Below are 20569 nucleotides of genomic sequence, written 5' to 3' on the forward strand. Positions count from 1 at the left end.
CGCAACGTATCCGGCCCCATCAGACAACAGGAGCAGCAAGTAAGAGGCCCCTGTTTCAACCCCTATACATTCTCATCACTATGTGTGACCCTCTGGGTCGTTCCATTTGATTTTAATCACTTTTTGACCCCACCCCTTTTGATTTTGAATAAAACTTTCCATACGTACAGTTGAAGTCGGAAGTTTACATACACTTAGGTTGGAGTCATTAAAACTCGTTTTTCAACCACTCCACAAATTTCTTGTTAACAAACTATTGTTTTGGGAAGTCGGTTAGGACATCTACTGTGTGCATGACACAAGTAATTTTTCCAACAATTGTTTACAGACAGATTATTTCACTTATAATTCACTGTATCACAATTCCAGTGAGTCTGAAGTTTACATACACTAAGTTGACTGTGCCTTTAAACAGCTTGGAAAATTCTAGAAAATGATGTCATGGCTTTAGAAGCTTCTGATAGGCTAATTGACATAATTTGAGTCAATTGGAGGTGTACCTGTGGATGTATTTCAAGGCCTACCTTCAAACTCAGTGCCTCTTTGCTTGTCATCATGGGAAAATCAAAATAAATCAGCCAAGACCTCAGAAAAAAATGTGTAGACCTCCACAAGTCTGGTTCATCCTTGAGAGCAATTTCCAAACGCCTGAAGGTACCACGTTCATCTGTACAAACAATAGTACGCAAGTATAAACACCATGGGACCACGTAGCCGTCATACCGCTCAGGAAGGAGACACGTTCTGTCTCCTAGAGATGAACGTACTTTGGTGCGAAAAGTGCAAATCAATCCCAGAACAACAGCAAAGGACCTTGTGAAGATGCTGGAGGAAACGGGTACAAAAGTATCTGTATCCACAGTAAAACGAGTCCTATATCGACATAACCTGAAAGGCTGCTCAGCAAGGAAGAAGCCACTGCTCCAAAACCGCCATAAAAAAGCCAGACTACGGTTTGCAACTGCACATGGGGACAAAGATCTTACTTTTTGGAGAAATGTCCTCTGGTCTGATGAAACAAAAATAGAACTGTTTGGCCATAATGACCATCATTATGTTTGGAGGAAAAAGGGGAAGGCTTACAAGCCGAAGAACACCATCCCAACCGTGAAGCACAGGGGTGGCAGCATCATGCTGTGGGAGTGCTTTGCTGCAGGAGGGACTGGTGCACTTCACAAAATAGATGGCATCATGAGGAAGGAAAATTATGTGGATATATTGAAGCAACATCTCAAGACATCAGTCAGGAAGTTAAAGCTTGGTCGCAAATGGGTCTTCCAAATGGACAATGACCCCAAGCATACTTCCAAAGTTGTGGCAAAATGGCTTAAGGACAACAAAGTCAAGGTATTGGAGTGGCCATCACAAAGCCCTGACCTCAATCCTATAGAAAATGTGTGGGCAGAACTGAAAAGGCGTGTGCGAGCAAGGAGGCCTACAAACCTGACTCAGTTACACCAGCTCTGTCAGGAGGAATGGGCCAAAATTCACCCAACTTATTGTGGGAAGCTTGTGGAAGGCTACCTGAAACGTTTGACCCAAGTTAAACAATTTAAAGGCAATGCTACCAAATACTAATTGAGTGTATGTAAACCTCTGACCCACAGGGAATGTGATGAAAGAAATAAAAGCTGAAAGAAATCGTTCTCTCTACTATTATTCTGACATTTCACATTCTTAAAATAAAGTGGTGATCCTAACTGACCTAAGACAGGGAATTGTTACTAGGATTAAATGTCAGGAATTGTGAAACTGAGTTTAAATGTATTTGGCTAAAGTGTATGTGAACTTCCGACTTCAACTGTATTTGCCCATGGTAGAATTGGTCAGAAAGTGAGAAGATGGAGGTGCTCAAAGTTTACCCATTTTGCCTTACCTACATCCATGTCTTCATCACTGGAAAAGATAAACGGTTGAGTTTGATATGATTTAAAAGCTTACAAACTATTTTATAATTTCAAGAAATAATTTTTTTTATACAAAATAATAATATCCTTTAATGTAAATTATCTAAAAACGCATAAACTACTTTTTTTTTATTTCCGCATATTTTGTCATTTAGACCCTCTATGACATCATCTGAGTTTTTTTTTTGTGCCTGCCATTGGTTGAGACACAGCATGCTCTTGAATACTGGGTGGGTGTCATTTCAATCATAGAAATAGAATGGACATATCCCTTCAAACTGGTGATAATTACCTGGTACATCATTGACATTTGAATTGAAATGTTTACTTCCAATTACTACGACAAAGATGGCCGCCGGTCCACCATCGACTGTCAACATAAATGTCTATTCTATTATTTATATTACCGTAATTTTCGGACTATAAGCCGCGACTTTTTTCCAATTTTTCAACCCTGCGGCTTATATAACGGTGCGGCTAATCTATGGATTTTTACAGCTAACAGCCACTAGAAGACCTCCTAAATCTATGGATTTTACAGGTTACAGTCCACCAACTTTAACTCTATGGGCTTTATGACCGGTCCGCGCCCTCCACCTTTAAGCGGCGGGCTCCAGCAGGAAAAGCTGGAGGCCGGAAAAGAGTGAGACAGGTAGCGCTCAAAAGTAAAAGTGGAACCGAGAGTGGTACGAGAGACAGAACGAGAGACAGAACGAGAGCAAGACACAGACATTACGAGAGCGAGACAGTTTGTGCAAAGGAAGTTTTCATGCACAAACCCTCATTATGGAAAACAAACGTAGAAATGCATATGATGCAGCTTTTAAGTTAAAGGCAGTCAATCTGGCTGTCAAAACATCCACGATCATTAACGGGTTCCGAAAGGCTGGACTGCTGCGTGATGAAGAGGAGGACGCCGCCACAGCTGAGGCCCTTCAGAGGCTGTTCGATTCCGACAGTGACGAAGAGGAGTTCGTTGGTTTTTCTAAAAAAAAAAAAAGTTAAGTGGTTAAATGATTGTGACGCTATTAACTAATTTTGCTGGGGAACCCCTAGCACTCCCTCAAGGACCACTGGTTGAAAACCACTGCTGTAGATCACTGCCGGTATGTGCGCTGGGAGCGCACCGTTTAAGTTTGAAAGTTGAAAAGTTTGTGTGTCTGAAACGCTATGTGATACAGTACAGTTTACACAGCACAGTATATGTTCTGTAGCTACTATTGCACTAAATGGTAACACTTGAATACGTTATGCAAATATGCAACTTGTTTGTTGAAATGTTAATAAATGGGAGCTTCCTCAAGCAGCCATCTCTTTCCCGACAATCCCCTCTGTGCACGAACCCTTACATATGGTAATTAAACATTAAAACACCTGCGGCTTATAGTCCAGTGCGGCTTATATATGTACACATCATTCAATATCATTCAATTTAGCTGCTGCGGCTTATACTCCGGTGCGCCTTATAGTGCGGAAAATACGGTATTTCAATAGGTTTCCTATGGAAGACATACAGTATAATATAAAACTGATATTCCCATTCAAGTCAACATTCTCTGATATGTGGACCTCCAACCATCTTTGTGCTACCATTTGAAAGTGAAATGTAAAATGTATTCCCATTTTAGAACATCCACCCTGTATTCAAGAACATGCTGTGTCTCAAACACCTCAGATGATTTCAAATAGGGTCTAAGCTACAAAATATGCGAAAATGAAAATAATCAGTTTACAAATGTAAAAATGACGATTTAAAAAATTTATAATCATACTATAGATATGATGTGCTATAATTTGTATTGTTAATTATGAGTGTTGAAATAGACCGGATATGCTTACTTAAAGCTGCGTGTGAGTCAGGAGAAATGTGTTTATCAAAAGCATCTCCAGTTGCTCAAACTTGCTATTTCTCCAGAATGGATAGAGAAGTGGTTACAGAATCCGGCTGCTTGTGTGGTTGGATCCTCTTTTCTTGCAAATTGGGAACTTCTGTAAAATAATCTGTGATAAGACACTAAAGCACAGTTTCCCAAACGCTTTTGGCACACCACCCAATTCTCGCGACCCCAGCCATGTGATTAACAGCCAATGTTTACTTTTTTTATTGGGGCTATTGCAGTCAATTGCAAAACATTCTAACAGTTTTTCTGATTGTATTCGCAACTCGGCATCATATACAGTGGGGAGAACAAGTATTTGATACACTGCCGATTTTGCAGGTTTTCCTACTTACAAAGCATGTAGAGGTCTGTAATCCAGAAAATCACATTGTATGATTTTTAAGTAATTCATTTGCATTTTATTGCATGACATACAGTGGGGGAAAAAAGTATTTAGTCAGCCACCAATTGTGCAAGTTCTCCCACTTCAAAAGATGAGAGGCCTGTAATTTTCATCATAGGTACACGTCAACTATGACAGACAAATTGAGAAGAAAAAAATCCAGAAAATCACATTTGTAGGATTTTTTATGAATTTATTTGCAAATTATGGTGGAAAATAAGTATTTGGTCACCTACAAACAAGCAAGATTTCTGGCTCTCACAGACCTGTAACTTCTTCTTTAAGAGGCTCCTCTGTCCTCCACTCATTACCTGTATTAATGGCACCTGTTTGAACTTGTTATCAGTATAAAAGACACCTGTCCACAACCTCAAACAGTCACACTCCAAACTCCACTATGGCCAAGACCAAAGAGCTGTCAAAGGACACCAGAAACAAAAGTGTAGACCTGCACCAGGCTGGGAAGACTGAATCTGCAATAGGTAAGCAGCTTGGTTTGAAGAAATCAACTGTGGGAGCAATTATTAGGAAATGGAAGACATACAAGACCACTGATAATCTCCCTCGATCTGGGGCTCCACGCAAGATCTCACCCCGTGGGGTCAAAATGATCACAAGAACGGTGAGCAAAAATCCCAGAACCACATGGGGGACCTAGTGAATGACCTGCAGAGAGCTGGGACCAAAGTAACAAAGCCTACCATCAGTAACACACTATGCCGCCAGGGACTCAAATCCTGCAGTGCCAGACGTGTCCCCCTGCTTAAGCCAGTACATGTCCAGGCCTGTCTGAAGTTTGCTAGAGTGCATTTGGATGATCCAGAAGAGGATTGGGAGAATGTCATATGGTCAGATGAAACCAAAATATAACTTTTTGGTAAAAACTCAACTTGTCGTGTTTGGAGGACAAAGAATGCTGAGTTGCATCCAAAGAACACCATACCTACTGTGAAGCATGGGGGTGGAAACATCATGCTTTGGGGCTGTTTTTCTGCAAAGGGACCAGGACGACTGATCCGTGTAAAGGAAAGAATGAATTGGGCCATGTATCGTGAGATTTTGAGTGAAAACCTCCTTCCATCAGCAAGGGCATTGAAGATGAAACGTGGCTGGGTCTTTCAGCATGACAATGATCCCAAACACACCGCCCGGGCAACGAAGGAGTGGCTTCGTAAGAAGCATTTCAAGGTCCTGGAGTGGCCTAGCCAGTCTCCAGATCTCAACCCCATAGAAAATCTTTGGAGGGGAGTTGAAAGTCCGTGTTGCCCAGCGACAGCCCCAAAACATCACTGCTCTAGAGGAGATCTGCATGGAGGAATGGGCCAAAATACCAGCAACAGTGTGTGAAAACCTTGTGAAGACTTACAGAAAACGTTTGACCTGTGTCATTGCCAACAAAGGGTATATAACAAAGTATTGAGAAACTTTTGTTATTGACCAAATACTTATTTTCCACCATAATTTGCAAATAAATTCATAAATCCTACAATGTGATTTTCTGGAATTTTTTTTCTCATTTTGTCTGTCATAGTTGACGTGTACCTATGATGAAAATTACAGGCCTCTCATCTTTTTAAGTGGGAGAACTTGCACAATTGGTGGCTGACTAAATACTTTTTTTCCCCACTGTAAGTATTTGATCACCTACCAACCAGTAAGAATTCCGGCTCTCACAGACCTGTTCGTTTTTCTTTAAGAAGCCCTCCTGTTCTCCACTCATTACCTGTATTAACTGCACCTGTTTGAACTCATTACCTGTATAAAAGACACCTGTCCACACACTCAATCAAACAGACTCCAACCTCTCCACAATGGCCAAGACCAGAGAGCTGTGTAAGGACATCAGGGATAAAATTGTAGACCTGCACAAGGCTGGGATGTGCTACAGGACAATGGGCAAGCAGCTTGGTGAGAAGGCAACAACTGTTGGCGCAATTATTAGAAAATGGAAGAAGTTCAAGATGACGGTCAATCACCCTCGGTCTGGGGCTCCATGCAAGATCTCACCTCGTGGGGCATCAATGATCATGAGGAAGGTGAGGGATCAGCCCAGAACTACACGGCAGGACCTGGTCAATGACCTGAAGAGAGCTGGGACCACAGTCTCAAAGAAAACAATTAGTAACACACTACGCCGTCATGGATTAAAATCCTGCAGCGCACGCAAGGTCCCCCTGCTCAAGCCAGCGCATGTCCAGGCCCGTCTGAAGTTTGCCAATGACCATCTGGATGATCCAGAGGAAGAATGGGAGAAGGTCATGTGGTCTGATGAGACAAAAATAGAGCTTTTTGGTCTAAACTCCACTCGCCTTGTTTGGAGGAAGAAGGATGAGTACAACCCCAAGAACACCATCCCAACCGTGAAGCATGGAGGTGGAAACATCATTCTTTGGGGATGCTTTTCTGCAAAGGGGACAGGACGACTACACCGTATTGAGGGGAGGATGGATGGGGCCATGTATCGCGAGATCTTGGCCAACAACCTCCTCCCCTCAGTAAGAGCATTGAAGATGGGTCGTGGCTGGGTCTTCCAGCATGACAACGACCCGAAACACACAGCCAGGGCAACTAAGGAGTGGCTCCGTAAGAAGCATCTCAAGGTCCTGGAGTGGCCTAGCCAGTCTCCAGACCTTAATCCCATAGAAAATCTGTGGAGGGAGCTGAAGGTTTGAGTTGCCAAACGTCAGCCTCAAAACCTTAATGACTTGGAGAAGATCTGCAAAGAGGAGTGGAACAAAATCCCTCCTGAAGTGTGTGCAAACCTGGTGGCCAACTACAAGAAACGTCTGACCTCTGTGATTGCCAACAAGGGTTTTGCCAAGGGTTTTGCCGAGGGGTCAAATACTTATTTGCCTCATTAAAATACAAATCAATTTATAACATTTTTGACAAGCGTTTTTCTGGATTTTTTTGTTGTTATTCTGTCTCTCACTGTTCAAATAAACCTACCATTAAAATTATAGACTGATCATGTCTTTGTCAGTGGGCAAACATACAAAATCAGCAGGGGATCAAATACCTTTTTCCCTCACTGTATATCAGGAGATCGTCAGCAAATAAGTTTAGTTTATATTCATGTTTACCAATACTGATACCTGTTACGTTTGGTTCCTGTCCAAGCGGTTCAATTGCCAGTACAAACAGGACGGCTGAGAGAGGACATCCCTTTCTCGTGCCCCTTTCTAAAGCAATTTCATCAGATAATGTATTATTTGTGCATATTTTGCTTTAGGGTATTTATATAATATTTTAATGAAATGTATTATTTCAGCTGGAAAGTTGAATGCTTCCAAAGTTTTGAATAGAAAAGGCCACTCAAGACGGTAGGTAGAAAGCCTTTTCGACATCAACAGCCATTATTGATGTCCTCACGCATTTAATTGATTACTGTGACATCCAATGACCATCTGGATGATCCAGAGGAAGAATGGGAGAAGGTCATGTGGTCTGATGAGACAAAAATAGAGCTTTTTGGTCTAAACTCCACTCGCCTTGTTTGGAGGAAGAAGAAGGATGAGTACAACCCCAAGAACACCATCCCAACCGTGAAGCATGGAGGTGGAAACATCATTCTTTGGGGATGCTTTTCTGCAAAGGGGACAGGGACGACTGCACCGTATTGAGGGGAGGATGGATGGGGCCATGTATCGCGAGATCTTGGCCAACAACCTCCTTCCCTCAGTAAGAGCATTGAAGATGGGTCGTGGCTGGGTCTTCCAGCATGACAACGACCCGAAACACACAGCCAGGGCAACTAAGGAGTGGCTCCGTAAGAAGCATCTCAAGGTCCTGGAGTGGCCTAGCCAGTCTCCAGACCTGAACCCAATAGAAAATCTTTGGAGGGAGCTGAAAGTCCGTATTGCCCAGCGACAGCCCCGAAACCTGAAGGATCTGGAGAAGGTCTGTATGGAGGAGTGGGCCAAAATCCCTGCTGCAGTGTGTGCAAACCTGGTCAAGACCTACAGGAAACGTATGATCTCTGTAATTGCAAACAAAGGTTTCTGTACCAAATATTAAGTTCTGCTTTTCTGATGTATCAAATACTTATGTCATGCAATAAAATGCAAATTAATTACTTAAAAATCATACTATGTAATTTTCTGGATTTTTGTTTTAGATTCCGTCTCTCACAGTTGAAGTCTACCTATGATAAAAATTACAGACCTCTACATGCTTTGTAAGTAGGAAAACCTGCAAAATCGGCAGTGTATCAAATACTTGTTCTCCCCACTGTACTTTTAATGTGGGGCTATGAGAGTCAATTGGAAATTAGTTTGACATAATTGATATCTCACCACCACTAATGAGATGGCTGTGCTTGATGCGTGTCGTGTCTGAGCTTCTCAAAGTCAGGGGCCATGGTCGACAGTGCGCACCTCATCTCTCCTGTCACATCCAACCTGGATTTATATTTGTTTTTAATGCAAACGAGAGCACTGAATCGGCGTACTATGGGTTTTAATGCTCAGAGGGAGACGGCACAGTATTTCCTTTGAGTCAGGAACCAAAACTCCTCCATAGTGACCCGTGAATGCGATGTCTGCAACATTCGGTCACATCAGCTCGATCAGCTGTTCGATTTCACTTACCGACATGTCACCTGAGCCAGGATCACAAACGGATTTCGCTGATTCGGTCACTCATCTGCAGATTTTTTTTGTATTTGCCCTGCATGCTTGCGTTCAGTTCGTTCAGTTTCCCAAATATGTCTGTTACATAGGCAAGGAGACAAAAAAAAATGTAATTACACAAAGTCAACGTACTGTTTTTTACATCCATTGCGAATGACAATTCCTCTCAATTCAAAAAAATCTTTCCAACACCCCCTCGATAACCACCAAGCCTTGGTGTGAAATGAAACATTGTCATGCTCTGATCCCATATCTCCACATAGTTTTGCGCGATGTATTTTACAATCGAAGTTACCTGCTGCATATCGCTGAGTTCTGCGCTCAGCCCTTTTGCCACCAGTTGCTGTCGGTGTATCCATTATAGCTCAGTGGGTGTATCATACAATGCGTCTATATGGCAGAGGGAGACACATTCATAATTAGAGTAGAATCCATTTTTCGTCAATATAGCCACGCAGCGCACTGAACATCACCTGTGCTGTTTCATGCTCGGGAATCATGAGACAGAACATAATGTCCTCGTGAATAGCATCCCCCGACATGTAGGGAACTAAAGTCAATGCGTGGGCATCTCTGCCCTCACAGCTAATGTCCATTTGGAGAGCATAAGGTGGGGAGTTTGAGTCGTTCAGTCAGTTTCCTCTTGATTGCTAGCTATAGCATCAATTCTTAGTTTCACAGTGATATCGGACAAAGGTATTGATGTGATTTTCTGTGCCTCTGGCTCCCTACACATTGTTTTCACCATATCAATTGTGGTCGGTAATATCAGTCTCTACAATAGTGTGTGGTTTCAACCATTCACTGTGGCAATGATTCAAGTGCAACGGTCAAGTGCTGCCTTTTCCCACGACCTAAGGGCGCTCTCTGGTTGAATTTTTACTTTTAGATTTGAATAATTTTCATTTCGATTTTTTAGGTTAACCACATTTACAATGATTTTGAGAGACAAAGCTGACCCCATTTTCATAGACCCCTAGTTTGGGAAGCGCTGCACTAAAGGCAGTCTAAGTGACTTGACTGTTGATGAGGTGCTGATTGTAGGAGTCATGTCACGGGTCTGTTGGACTTATACCCCCCCTCTCTCTCTCTCTCTCTCTCTCTCTCTCTTCTCTCTTTTTCTCTTTTTCTTTCTTTCCCCCTTCCCCTCCAGGTTGCACGTACAATCAATAACATGCAGCAACAGATCCAACAGCACCAGCGTCAGCTGTACCAGGCCCTGCTGATGAAGCAGCAGCCCCCCGGCTCCCACTCCTCCTCCGGCCTGCACCCTGGCCAAGGCAAATCAGCCCTGGACTCGTTCCCAGGCCACCCCCAGGCTCCGGGCCTCTCCGACCTGCACACCAAAGAGCCGCAGTCTTCTCCCAACTCCTACAGCCCCTACCCCCTCTGTGAGTCTAGCACACAGATCTACACTCACACACGCACTCCTTCAGCCCTTACGCTCTCTTTACACCTCTCACAAACTAGCTGTTTGTATAGCTAGTAAGTCTTATATACGTCAATATACAGTTGAAGTCGGAAGTTTACATACACCTTAGCCAAATACATTTAAACTCAGTTTTTCACAATTCCTGACATTTTATCCTAGTAAAACTTCCGTGTCTTAGTTCAGTTACGATCACCAGTTTTATTTTAAGAATGTGAAATGTCAGAATAATAGTAGAGAGTGATTTATTTCAGCTTTTATTTATTTCTTCACATTCCCAGTGGGTCAGAAGTTTACATACACTCAATTAGTATTTGGTAGCATTGCCTTTAAATTGTTTAACTTGGGTCAAACGTTTCAGGTAGCCTTCCACAAACTTCCCACAATAAGTTGGGTGAATTTTGGCCCATTCCTCCTGACAGAGCTGGTGTAACTGAGTCAGGTTTGTAGGCCTCCTTGCTCGCACACGCCTTTTCAGTTCTGCCCACACATTTTCTATAGTATTGAGGTCAGGGCTTTGTGATGGCCACTCCAATACCTTGACTTTGTTGTCCTTAAGCCATTTTGCCACAACTTTGGAAGTATGCTTGGGGTCATTGTCCATTTGGAAGACCCGTTTGCGACCAAGCTTTAACTTCCTGACTGATGTCTTGAGATGTTGCTTCAATATATCCACATAATTTTCCTTCCTCATGATGCCATCTATTTTGTGAAGTGCACCAGTCCCTCATGCAGCAAAGCACCCCCACAGCATGATGCTGCCACCCCCGTGCTTCACGGTTGGGATGGTGTTTTTCGGCTTGCAAGCCCCCCCCCCCTTTTCCTCCAAACATAACGATGGTCATTATAGGCAAACAGTTATATTTTTGTTTCATCAGACCAGAGGACATTTCTCCAAAAAGTATCATCTTTGTCCCCATGTGCAGTTGCAAACCATAGTCTGGCTTTTTTATGGCGGTTTTGGAGCAGTGGCTTCTTCCTTGCTGAGCGGCCTTTCAGGTTATGTCGATATAGGACTCGTTTTACTGTGGATATAGATACTTTTGTACCTGTTTCTTCCAGCATCTTCACAAGGTCCTTTGTTGTTCTGATTTGCACTTTTCGCACCAAAGTACGTTCATCTCTAGGAGACAGAACGCATCTCCTTCCTGAGCGGTATGACAACTGCGTGGTCCCATGGTGTTTATACTTGAGTACTATTGTTTGTTCAGATGAATGTGGTACCTTCAGGCATTTGGAAATTGCTCCCAAGGATGAACCAGACTTGTGTAGGTCTACAATTGTATTTCTGAGGTCTTGGCTGATTTCTTTTGATTTTCCCATGATGTCAAGCAAAGAGGCACTGAGTTTGAAGGTAGGCCTTGAAATACATCCACAGGTACACCTCCAATTGACTCAAATTATGTCAATTAGCCTATCAGAAGCTTCTAAAGCCATGACATCATTTTCTGGAATTTTTCAAGCTGTTTAAAGGCACGGTCAACTTAGTGTATGTAAACTTCTGACCCACTGGAATTGTGATAAAGTGAATTATAAGTGATATAATCTGTCTGTAAACAATTGTTGGAAAAATTACTTGTCATTCACAAAGGAGATGTCCTAACCGACTGTAAGTCCCTGCAATGTCCTACTTTATCTCTCTGGTTTGTGTTGAGCTGTGTATTCAATGTTCATGATTTTTTTCTCTTTTAGCTGGACTCAATCCAAACATGAATGTAAACTGCATGGAGGTGGGGGGCCTGTCCATGAAGGAGCCTCCCCAGCCCCAGTCCCGCCTGTCCCAGTGGACCCACCCCAACTCCATGGACAGCCTCTCTGGAAACTCCTCTCACATGGAGGCCAACCTCAATAAGCACGGTAGGAGGAACACTACGAACTGTATGACAAAGTCATATTCAATACAACAGTTTTTTCCCTCAGGGGCAATAAATATACATATACACGCTGTCAAACAAGAAATCAATCTATTAGTCATCTCGATAGGGAAATTGGGTTTGCTGCTCTCTTAGTAGTTTTCTTGTAAGAAATAGTAACTTTCAGTTGACTCGCGTTGAATGACAGTGTGGCAAATAACATTTGATTAACGTATTTCACACCAACTCTCTCACAAGCCAACAAACAGACAGTCTCTGGGTTTCTTTCACACTGTTTTGCATTCACAACAGAGATGTTAACGCTGGAAATAAAACATGTGAGCCACAAACACCACCTCCCCTAACCTCTCCCACTGTGGAGCGAGCAACAAGCTGCTGTTCTGCCCTTTTTTATAGTAATCAATGTGTACCGGTAAACAGGCGTTGTCATTACTCGGAAGGCTTTTGTATGTTTCCACATGTCTCAATGATGAAACAGTGTGGGAAATCTCGTCTGGAAGTATTCAGTGTGAAATCAATTGTTTGTTTATCTCTTTAGTGTCTGACATTTAAAATGACTATCTATTTCTCAAATTATGTCTCACGTTGGTATTCATCTGAATGGATCCTTGAGACCCAGTGTTCCTTTTACTCTCCATACTCCACTAAGAGCAACACTGACAACCACTCTTACTTTGTCGTGTTTTTAAGCTTCTATGATAAAAAAAAAAAAAAAATGTTTGTACTCCAATGGCGGAGACATCTATACATGTATTTTAAATGTCAAAATACATTAATTAATTCCTTGTCCTAGGTGCCATTTCTGCTGCCTCTAACCTGGGTCCCCCTGGAAAGCCCCCCCACATGGACGACTCCTACAGCCCCTACAATATGATGGGTGGGTCGGAGTCCCCCACCTCCCCCCTGGTTCCCCCTGACAGCTGGGGCCAGGGACCGGGCAAGAGCCCCAAGGACCAGATCACCAACGGCACCAATATCAACTGGCCCCCAGGTTGGTAGCGAAGACTGACACTTCTAAATCCCTTTCAATCAGATCAAACTTTATTTCACACAAGATCATGACACACTTTAACGAAAGGGAGGATAAAGAAAAGAGAAACATACAACTATTTTGATAATTTGAGAGAAAATATTTAGAAAGGAAAACACGTATTTAAATTGTTCCCCACAACATCATGTGAGTTTAAAGGTTAAATAACCAATGTACTGACTGTATTGTCCTCCATGTTGTCTCCTCAGAGTTCTGTCCAGGCGTGCCCTGGAAGGGCCTGCAGAACATTGACCCTGAGAACGACCCCAACATGACCCCAGGAAGTGTTCCCAGCGGCCCCACCATCAACACCAACATCCAGGACGTCAATCGCTACCTGCTCCGGGACCGCAGTGGAGGTGAGGAAGGGGTCTATCAGGGAGACAGGGTCTGGAGTTACTTGCCTTTGTTAGGATGCACAGATCGTCAAATAGACTGTATACATTCATTAACAGGGCAGGTCTCTGCTGTTGATGCTCAAACAGGTTTTGACTTGTATTAATGTATTGACATTTCACTGTATTGACAACTTTTAGCTAAGCCTATATCCTATTCCTTTCCATGGCACTGAAGGGGTTACAGTACTACCTCACTTGTTGTGGCCGTGCCATCCAGTAGCACAGGCCCTATTGAATTGATACAGTTTCTTTAAATCAAGTTGTACATGTTTCTTTCCCCACCACCCCCTCTGTCCATAACAATGGGCCCCACGGCTAGGCTCTTCCCCTCCTTCACCACCTCAGAACGGTGCTCTGCCCCCCTCCAGCGACTGGCCAGTCAGTGGCTGCTACACTAGCTCTTTCAGTCTGTCCTCCCCGGATGAGGAGAGTGCAGGTACAGAGTACAGCCCCCCCCAGCCCCCTATGTGGACATGCTGACCCCTTGACCACCATGCTTGACCCCCCTTTCCCCTAATTACCACCATAGCAACACACCTCTATCCTATTGTTTGTGTGTGTGGTCTGTGTTTGTTGATATGAGTGTTACGGTAGATAGGTCCTTCCTTTGCCTAATTGAATCCTACTACCCAGTGCTGGTGTATCAAGTGCTCCACAATGTGATTGCATTGTACTCCTCATGGAATGAAAAGTTTGAGTGTTTGAATCAAGAAATGCTTTGAATGTTGTGGCCCTAGACCCGTATTCATAAGCATGTGTTGACGTGAAATTGTTGTTGCAGTTAAGCCACCCACTTAGAATTGCTATGAAGTCTTGAAAAATGTCCCCTTTTTAAATGTCTGTTTTTACATTCATGTTTCCTGTAGAGTCTCCAATGCAGTCTCCAATATGACTCCTATAAACCGATGAAGTCAAGATTGAGGTTTATTGTTGATGAACAAGTGTTAATATGGGGCTTCATTTTAAAACTTTGCATCTGCCCAAAGTTAGTTAGATTTCAAAGAAAATCTTTCTAATAACAGATTATAGGCCTACATAAATTGTCTCAATCTCTCATAGAACATAGGCTTCCATAGAGGGTCTCCATCTCTACAACAGTATCTCATATGTTCCCCTCTTCTCTCTCAGGTAAACTATCTGACATGAAGTCCACCTGGTCCCCGGGGCCCATCTCCCACCCCTCCCAGGCCTCTCTGTCCCACGAGCTGTGGAAGGTCCCCCAGGGGCCCCGCAACAACACAGCCCCCTCCAGGCCACCTCCGGGCCTCACCAACCCCACCAAGCCCTCTTCCACCTGGGGAGGAAACTCCTTGGGTCTGGCCCAAGGCTGGAGCAGTTCATACACCTCAGGTGAGATGCCACAGTACAACTCCCCAGCCTGAAATATAGACCAGGGGAGTTACGCTGTAACAAGACTGTAAAGACTAAAACCTGGTAATATACCTAGTAGAGGAAAATCAACTAACACTATGATCAGGGGTTTGGACTTAGTCGTTTTGAGATTGATTAAAAGTCAATTCATGACTTGATGCTCATTGAAAACCATTGAGTTGACCCTCGATTTCTGCCTACACTACCTTGTGCTTTGTCAACATCCTACACATTTACCTAAAGAAGCATAGCTTCTCCTAGGTGTGGTCGCTGTAGAGTGTGATGCTCCCCCACTGTTTTATGCTCCTCTCCCCTCCTCACTCGCTGTAGTAAGGTGGAGTCAGACACACCTCGCTGTGGTTAGAGGCCCTTGTCTCACTGAAGTCTTGTGGTTTACCAGATAAGACTAAAGGATTGTTGTCATGGCTTCAAAGGGAACTGTAACTGTGTGACCTTATTTTTGCACGAGTCCTTAAGCTAACACTGATGTAAAAGTGCTTACATGAGACAATGTTCTCATGTTTTAAATGTGTTTTGAATAAAACATTTTTTATATTTTATAAATATATATTTTTTACAATAAACATGCATAGACAAAAACAATAGACAATTTAACATTTACATACATAGAAATAGGTTTTCATCAATAGAAGACAAGTTATTGACCAAAAAGGATTTATTTATATTTTGTGTGGAACTGAATGTTGACTGATCATGTTTCTCTCAGAGGGCTCCACCTGGAGCACAGACAGCTCCAACAGGACCAGTAGCTGGCTGGTCCTGAGGAACCTCACCCCCCAGATAGACGGCTCCACCCTGCGGACGCTCTGCATGCAGCACGGCCCCCTCATCACATTCCACCTCTTCCTGACCCAGGGAAACGCTGTGGTGCGCTACAGCTCCAAGGAGGAGGCTGCCAAGGCCCAGAAGTCCCTGCACATGTAAGACTCCCATAGTTGAAGGGAAAAACTACTCAAAACCACTCTGGATTTTGCATCGTCATGATGATGTGGCCGGTGACACTTTGCTTCTTGAAAGTCCAATATCTTGAAAGCTTGACTGCTGACATGCAAAACATTTTGGGACTGTGGACTAATAACAAAATATAGTTTTTGAGTGGATTTTCCCTTTAACCCATACTCTATGCTGTTCAGGGTAGTGATTATCTCCATCTAACCTAAAACAACACACAAAATATTGTCTCAACCTCCAGGCTATATACATCTCACTGACAAAATATCAACGCCTATTAGGAAATACTTGTACTGTACTTCACCACGTGTAAGAAAATACATTTTGATACTGTAACATCTGTAAGTATGTGATGTATAACTGAGTCCTTTCCTGCTCCTAGGTGTGTGCTGGGGAACACCACCATCCTGGCGGAGTTTGCCGGGGAGGAGGAGGTGAACCGCTACTTTGCACAAGGCCAGCAGCAGCTTCCGCCCACCACAAGCTGGCAGCCCAACCCCGGCACCAATCAGACGCGCATGGGCGGAGGCTCGCAGCAGCACGCTATTGGCCATCACTGGAGCAGCGGTGGTGGTGGCCTGGGGGGAGGAGCCAAGACGGGTGGAGGCGGAGACCTGCTGTGGGGGGGCGTGCCCCAGTACTCCAGCCTGTGGGGGCCCCCTAGTGGCGATGATAGTCGCGGTGTCATCGGGAGCCCCAACCCCATCAACACGCTGTTGCCAGGCGACCTGCTGAGTGGAGAGTCCATGTAGGACAACACACTAACTAACAAACCAACCATGAGGATGGAGGTTTCACCGCTGGAACAGACAGTGGAAAAATTATAATAAATGCAAAAATACAAAAAAAATTTACAATGAACAGGAGCAAAACCAAGCAAATCATGTGGCGATAATCAGTATCAATGGAACTGTGAATCGTGTACCGGAAGGCTGGGGGCGACGACACAAGACTGCTGACCCCTACGCCCTTCGGTTTTTACGTTTTTTTTCTTCTGTTTAGTTTTCTTTTTAAAGGGGGATTTCGTTTTTAGTATTTGATAAACGTTGATAAACAAATGAAATGCCGAAAAGACTCAATGAAGAGAGAACCATTAAGTGTTTTTAAGTTTCCCATGAATATCGCACATTCTGTGTGAAGTGTTTTTAAGGAGAAGCAATCGAAGAAGCTACCATTTTGAATATTTCCTTTGCTCCTGAAACTCCAAATTGATACAAAAAACTATCATTCCCAACATGCCCGTGGCCAATGATGTGGTTCAAAGACCTTTTACTTATTATATTGTTTCATTTCTAAGCACTAATATTAGCCTTAAGTGCTCTACTGCGGCCCAGGTCCTCCTCCTTCAATATCAAGCCTTTTTCATTGTTTTGAAACTGATTTTTTTTAAATGCGTTTGAAAGCTTGCACAGTTCCCATCTGAGCCAGCGAATGGAACAGAACAAGTGTGATCAACCAAGGTCGTATTCATGAGGAACGAAACCGAAGCAAGCGGACTGAAACAGAGAGGGACTACCTGAACTTTGTCCAATAAGAAACGCTTGTTTTCGCTTGCCGTTGCAAAACGTTTTGCCACCTGTGCACTAATGAAATGACCCCCAAATCACAGTATGAGGCCTGTCAACACTGACCCAACCAATCATCAGTTAAAACCTTTTCCGTTTTTTGGTCATTTGTTTGTTCTTAAAGGGATTTACACTGCTGTTTTTCTTCTTTTTGTATATCCAGGCGCATTTTTATAATATCTATCGCAACATAAGCTGAGATTATTACACATCGACCGACCTAGCTGCGCGTGTTTTATGTGTGTACTTGAGTATATGTCTGATGGAACCTAATTATTCATGTCTGTGAGTTCAGATTACCACTGCTCAGAAGAACTACAACTTCAGCTATACTCACCTAACAGGACTTACAGGTGCTTCTTGTCAATTATTAACGTTATTAGTCGATTCCGTTGGTGACCCTCTCATCCCCATTGTGGTCCAACAGTTTCTGGAAACAACAACAACAAAACACGTCACCTTGACGTGACAGTTACATTGTGCAATATATACGCCACAGACCCTTCTTCCGTCCACACTCAAGTCAAAGCAGGAGCTGGTTTCTTTAAGTTTTTCGTTGTTGATTTTTGTTGTCGTTGTTGATCAAAGCAAAGAACTTAAGAACTACAGAAATGATACCGTTTCATATTTTTGATTCCCACCAGGCCCCCCCTCCTTGACCCCTGCCCCCCCTCCTTGACCCCTGCCCCCCCTGTTGGGTTAACTCTTGCGGAGAGGAGGAGCGAGGATGGTGTTACTATTATAACTGTGCGTTCAGAAACTGTCCCTGCAGCCCTGAAACTCCTCATACGTACACATTGAACTGGGGTACATGGAAAGCACCATCAGAAAGCCCTTCCTCTCCGTGTTGCCACACCGAACAGAGACTGAATCCAGATGGGGGACTCACTGGAGGGGCACTGGGCATCTGGCACAATACCAAATAAGAGGGGTTTGGCCTAATGCAGTAGATCTACTACGAGTGTTCCTTGTATTAGGTACTGTACATAAATGTAAAAGATAGACTAAGTAACCTTTTGTCTATTTCAAAGGGTTTTATCATAGCACTTATGAAGAGAGCTAAACGCTTCAACTTGCAATCCAATAAATCAGAAAAATGGAGCAGCAACTTTGAAAACTGAAAAAAAAGACAAAAAAAGAACTCTTGCTCTTTTTTTTGTACTGTATCTATACTTGGAAATAACTTCTGGCATTTACGTTTGTTCCTCTTTGGTCCAAGGACTTGTATGAACTTTGAAATGGTAGCAGGATGAAGAGAAACTAAACAAAACAAAAAAAGGAAATCAAATTCTATCGGACAAAAAAAAGTCTGCAGTGCGATTTTTTTTCTTTTCTTCTAAATACATTTTCTTTGAACTATATCAAAGTGAATATCACTGTTACTCCAAAATGTTTAGCCTTTTTCTTGTCTGGAGACGCTAGACATGCAATGTTACTTGTCTCCGGCCAACGGTCGGTCGGAGTGGGGAGGGGGACGGTCACGGTCCACTGAGTGCCTCTCTGCTGTGGTGCCCATGGCGACGGTCGCTAGGCAAGGCTACCCCCACTGCAGCAATTCCTCCTGGGCTGGCACCAAGCTCTCCCATTGGACCCCCTCAGCCTGGCAGGAAACCACGCTCCCTCCAAGACTGGCCAATCAGCACGGAGCTAGCTAGCTAACGACCGCGCCAGCCGCACTCGACCTTGTCTCAACCAACCCTCTCCATTTCCCCTCATCTTCTTTCACACAAAGATCACTTTAGCTGGAAGTCAAGAGACAGTCAAATTTCTGGAATTTTGCCAGTGTTTGATGAATTTTGTTTTTGTTTTTCTCCTTTTTGATGTTTATGATGTATTTTTTGATTGATTGATTTGTCTACATGCAGTGATCTTTTCAAGATGGCTGCTTGAAACTAGCCCTTTTCACTGTTCATATGCAGAAACACTTTGGTCAGAGGTGCCTCTGTATGTTCATCCTGTGTATTGAATGCAAACGAGGATCAATACTACAGCCCGTCATTGATTGTCTATTATTATTAGTTGGTATCTTAACTGATTGATTGATCATTGCTTTGTTTTGGACAGTATTCTGTAGTACTTCCAGGTAGTATCTCAAGACGTGTAAGTTAGACCAATAGGGTGTCTCAGATGGGTGAGTGTGTCCTCCCTGACCCTAGCTGCTCCACCTGGGCTCCACCAGGGCTGTCCCTTCTCGCCCCCTCACACAGCTGCTACGCTACACCCTCCTCCAGTCCCCTCCAAAGCAACCAACCAACCTAGACCATGGCCCCCACTTGACCAGACATAAACAGAGACTCAGTTCTGTTTCTATGCAAAATACTAGAGGCTGCGGGCCCTTTAATCCTGCCCTAAGGAATGAGCACCGATTCCCAGAGCTAGACCCAACAACCTCCTGCTGTATGTACCCTTCAGCACTTAGAACATGGCCGCTCCTGGTCCTTATAGCTGGGTTTAAACCACAACACTGTCGTATTCCAAACGTACACCCTCCCTCTATGGGGAGTTAGTACCACTGGAGTGGAGGTATAGTAGGCCTCTCTCTTTACTTTACTGTGCTGAAGAAGACTGATCTCCTGTCAGCTTGATCTCAGGGTAGAAGGAGACGACATTAAGACGCAGCTCTCTCTGTATGCATGTCCTTTTGCTGTAGTGTAAGAGAGACAAGTTCACTGACTAATGGCAAGCTGTGCAGTAGTACTAAACTTGTATTGGCTGAAGCACCGTTTTTGGGAATGGGATAGTAATGAATTCCCTTCCCAACTATGGGCCTACTGTAATGTTACAATGTAGAGGCCCATTCTGCATGTAAGATGCCAATGTTATCCTATGTGCCAATACAACAAAATATATACGCTGCTCAAAAAAATTAAGGGAACACTAAAATAACACATCCTAGATCTGAATGAATGAAATAATCTTATTAAATACTTTTCTCTTTACATAGTTGAATGTGCTGACAACAAAATCACACACAAATGATCAATGGAAATCAAATGTATCAACCCATGGAGGTCTGGATTTGGAGTCACCCTCAAAATGAAAGTGGAAAACCACACTACAGGCTGATCCAACTTTGATGTAATGTCCTTAAAACAAGTCAAAATGAGGC

General features: G+C 43.4%; 1 protein-coding gene across 1 annotated transcript; it reads left to right on the top strand.

Annotated features, from left to right (window-relative positions):
• The first annotated feature begins 6 nt into the window (after positions 1 to 6).
• LOC121560734 (trinucleotide repeat-containing gene 6C protein-like) lies at positions 7 to 20069 on the top strand. The gene is made up of 9 exons (XM_045205231.1): positions 7 to 39; positions 9975 to 10212; positions 11943 to 12107; positions 12918 to 13115; positions 13364 to 13513; positions 13872 to 13988; positions 14681 to 14902; positions 15651 to 15864; positions 16278 to 20069. Exons 2-9 carry the CDS (start codon positions 9996 to 9998, stop codon positions 16645 to 16647), a joined length of 1653 nt encoding a protein of 550 aa, XP_045061166.1. The 5' UTR covers positions 7 to 39; positions 9975 to 9995; the 3' UTR covers positions 16648 to 20069.
• Positions 20070 to 20569: the final 500 nt, after the last annotated feature.

The sequence above is a fragment of the Coregonus clupeaformis genome, chromosome 20 (assembly GCF_020615455.1).
Source record: "Coregonus clupeaformis isolate EN_2021a chromosome 20, ASM2061545v1, whole genome shotgun sequence".
Taxonomy (NCBI): Eukaryota; Metazoa; Chordata; class Actinopteri; order Salmoniformes; family Salmonidae; genus Coregonus; species Coregonus clupeaformis.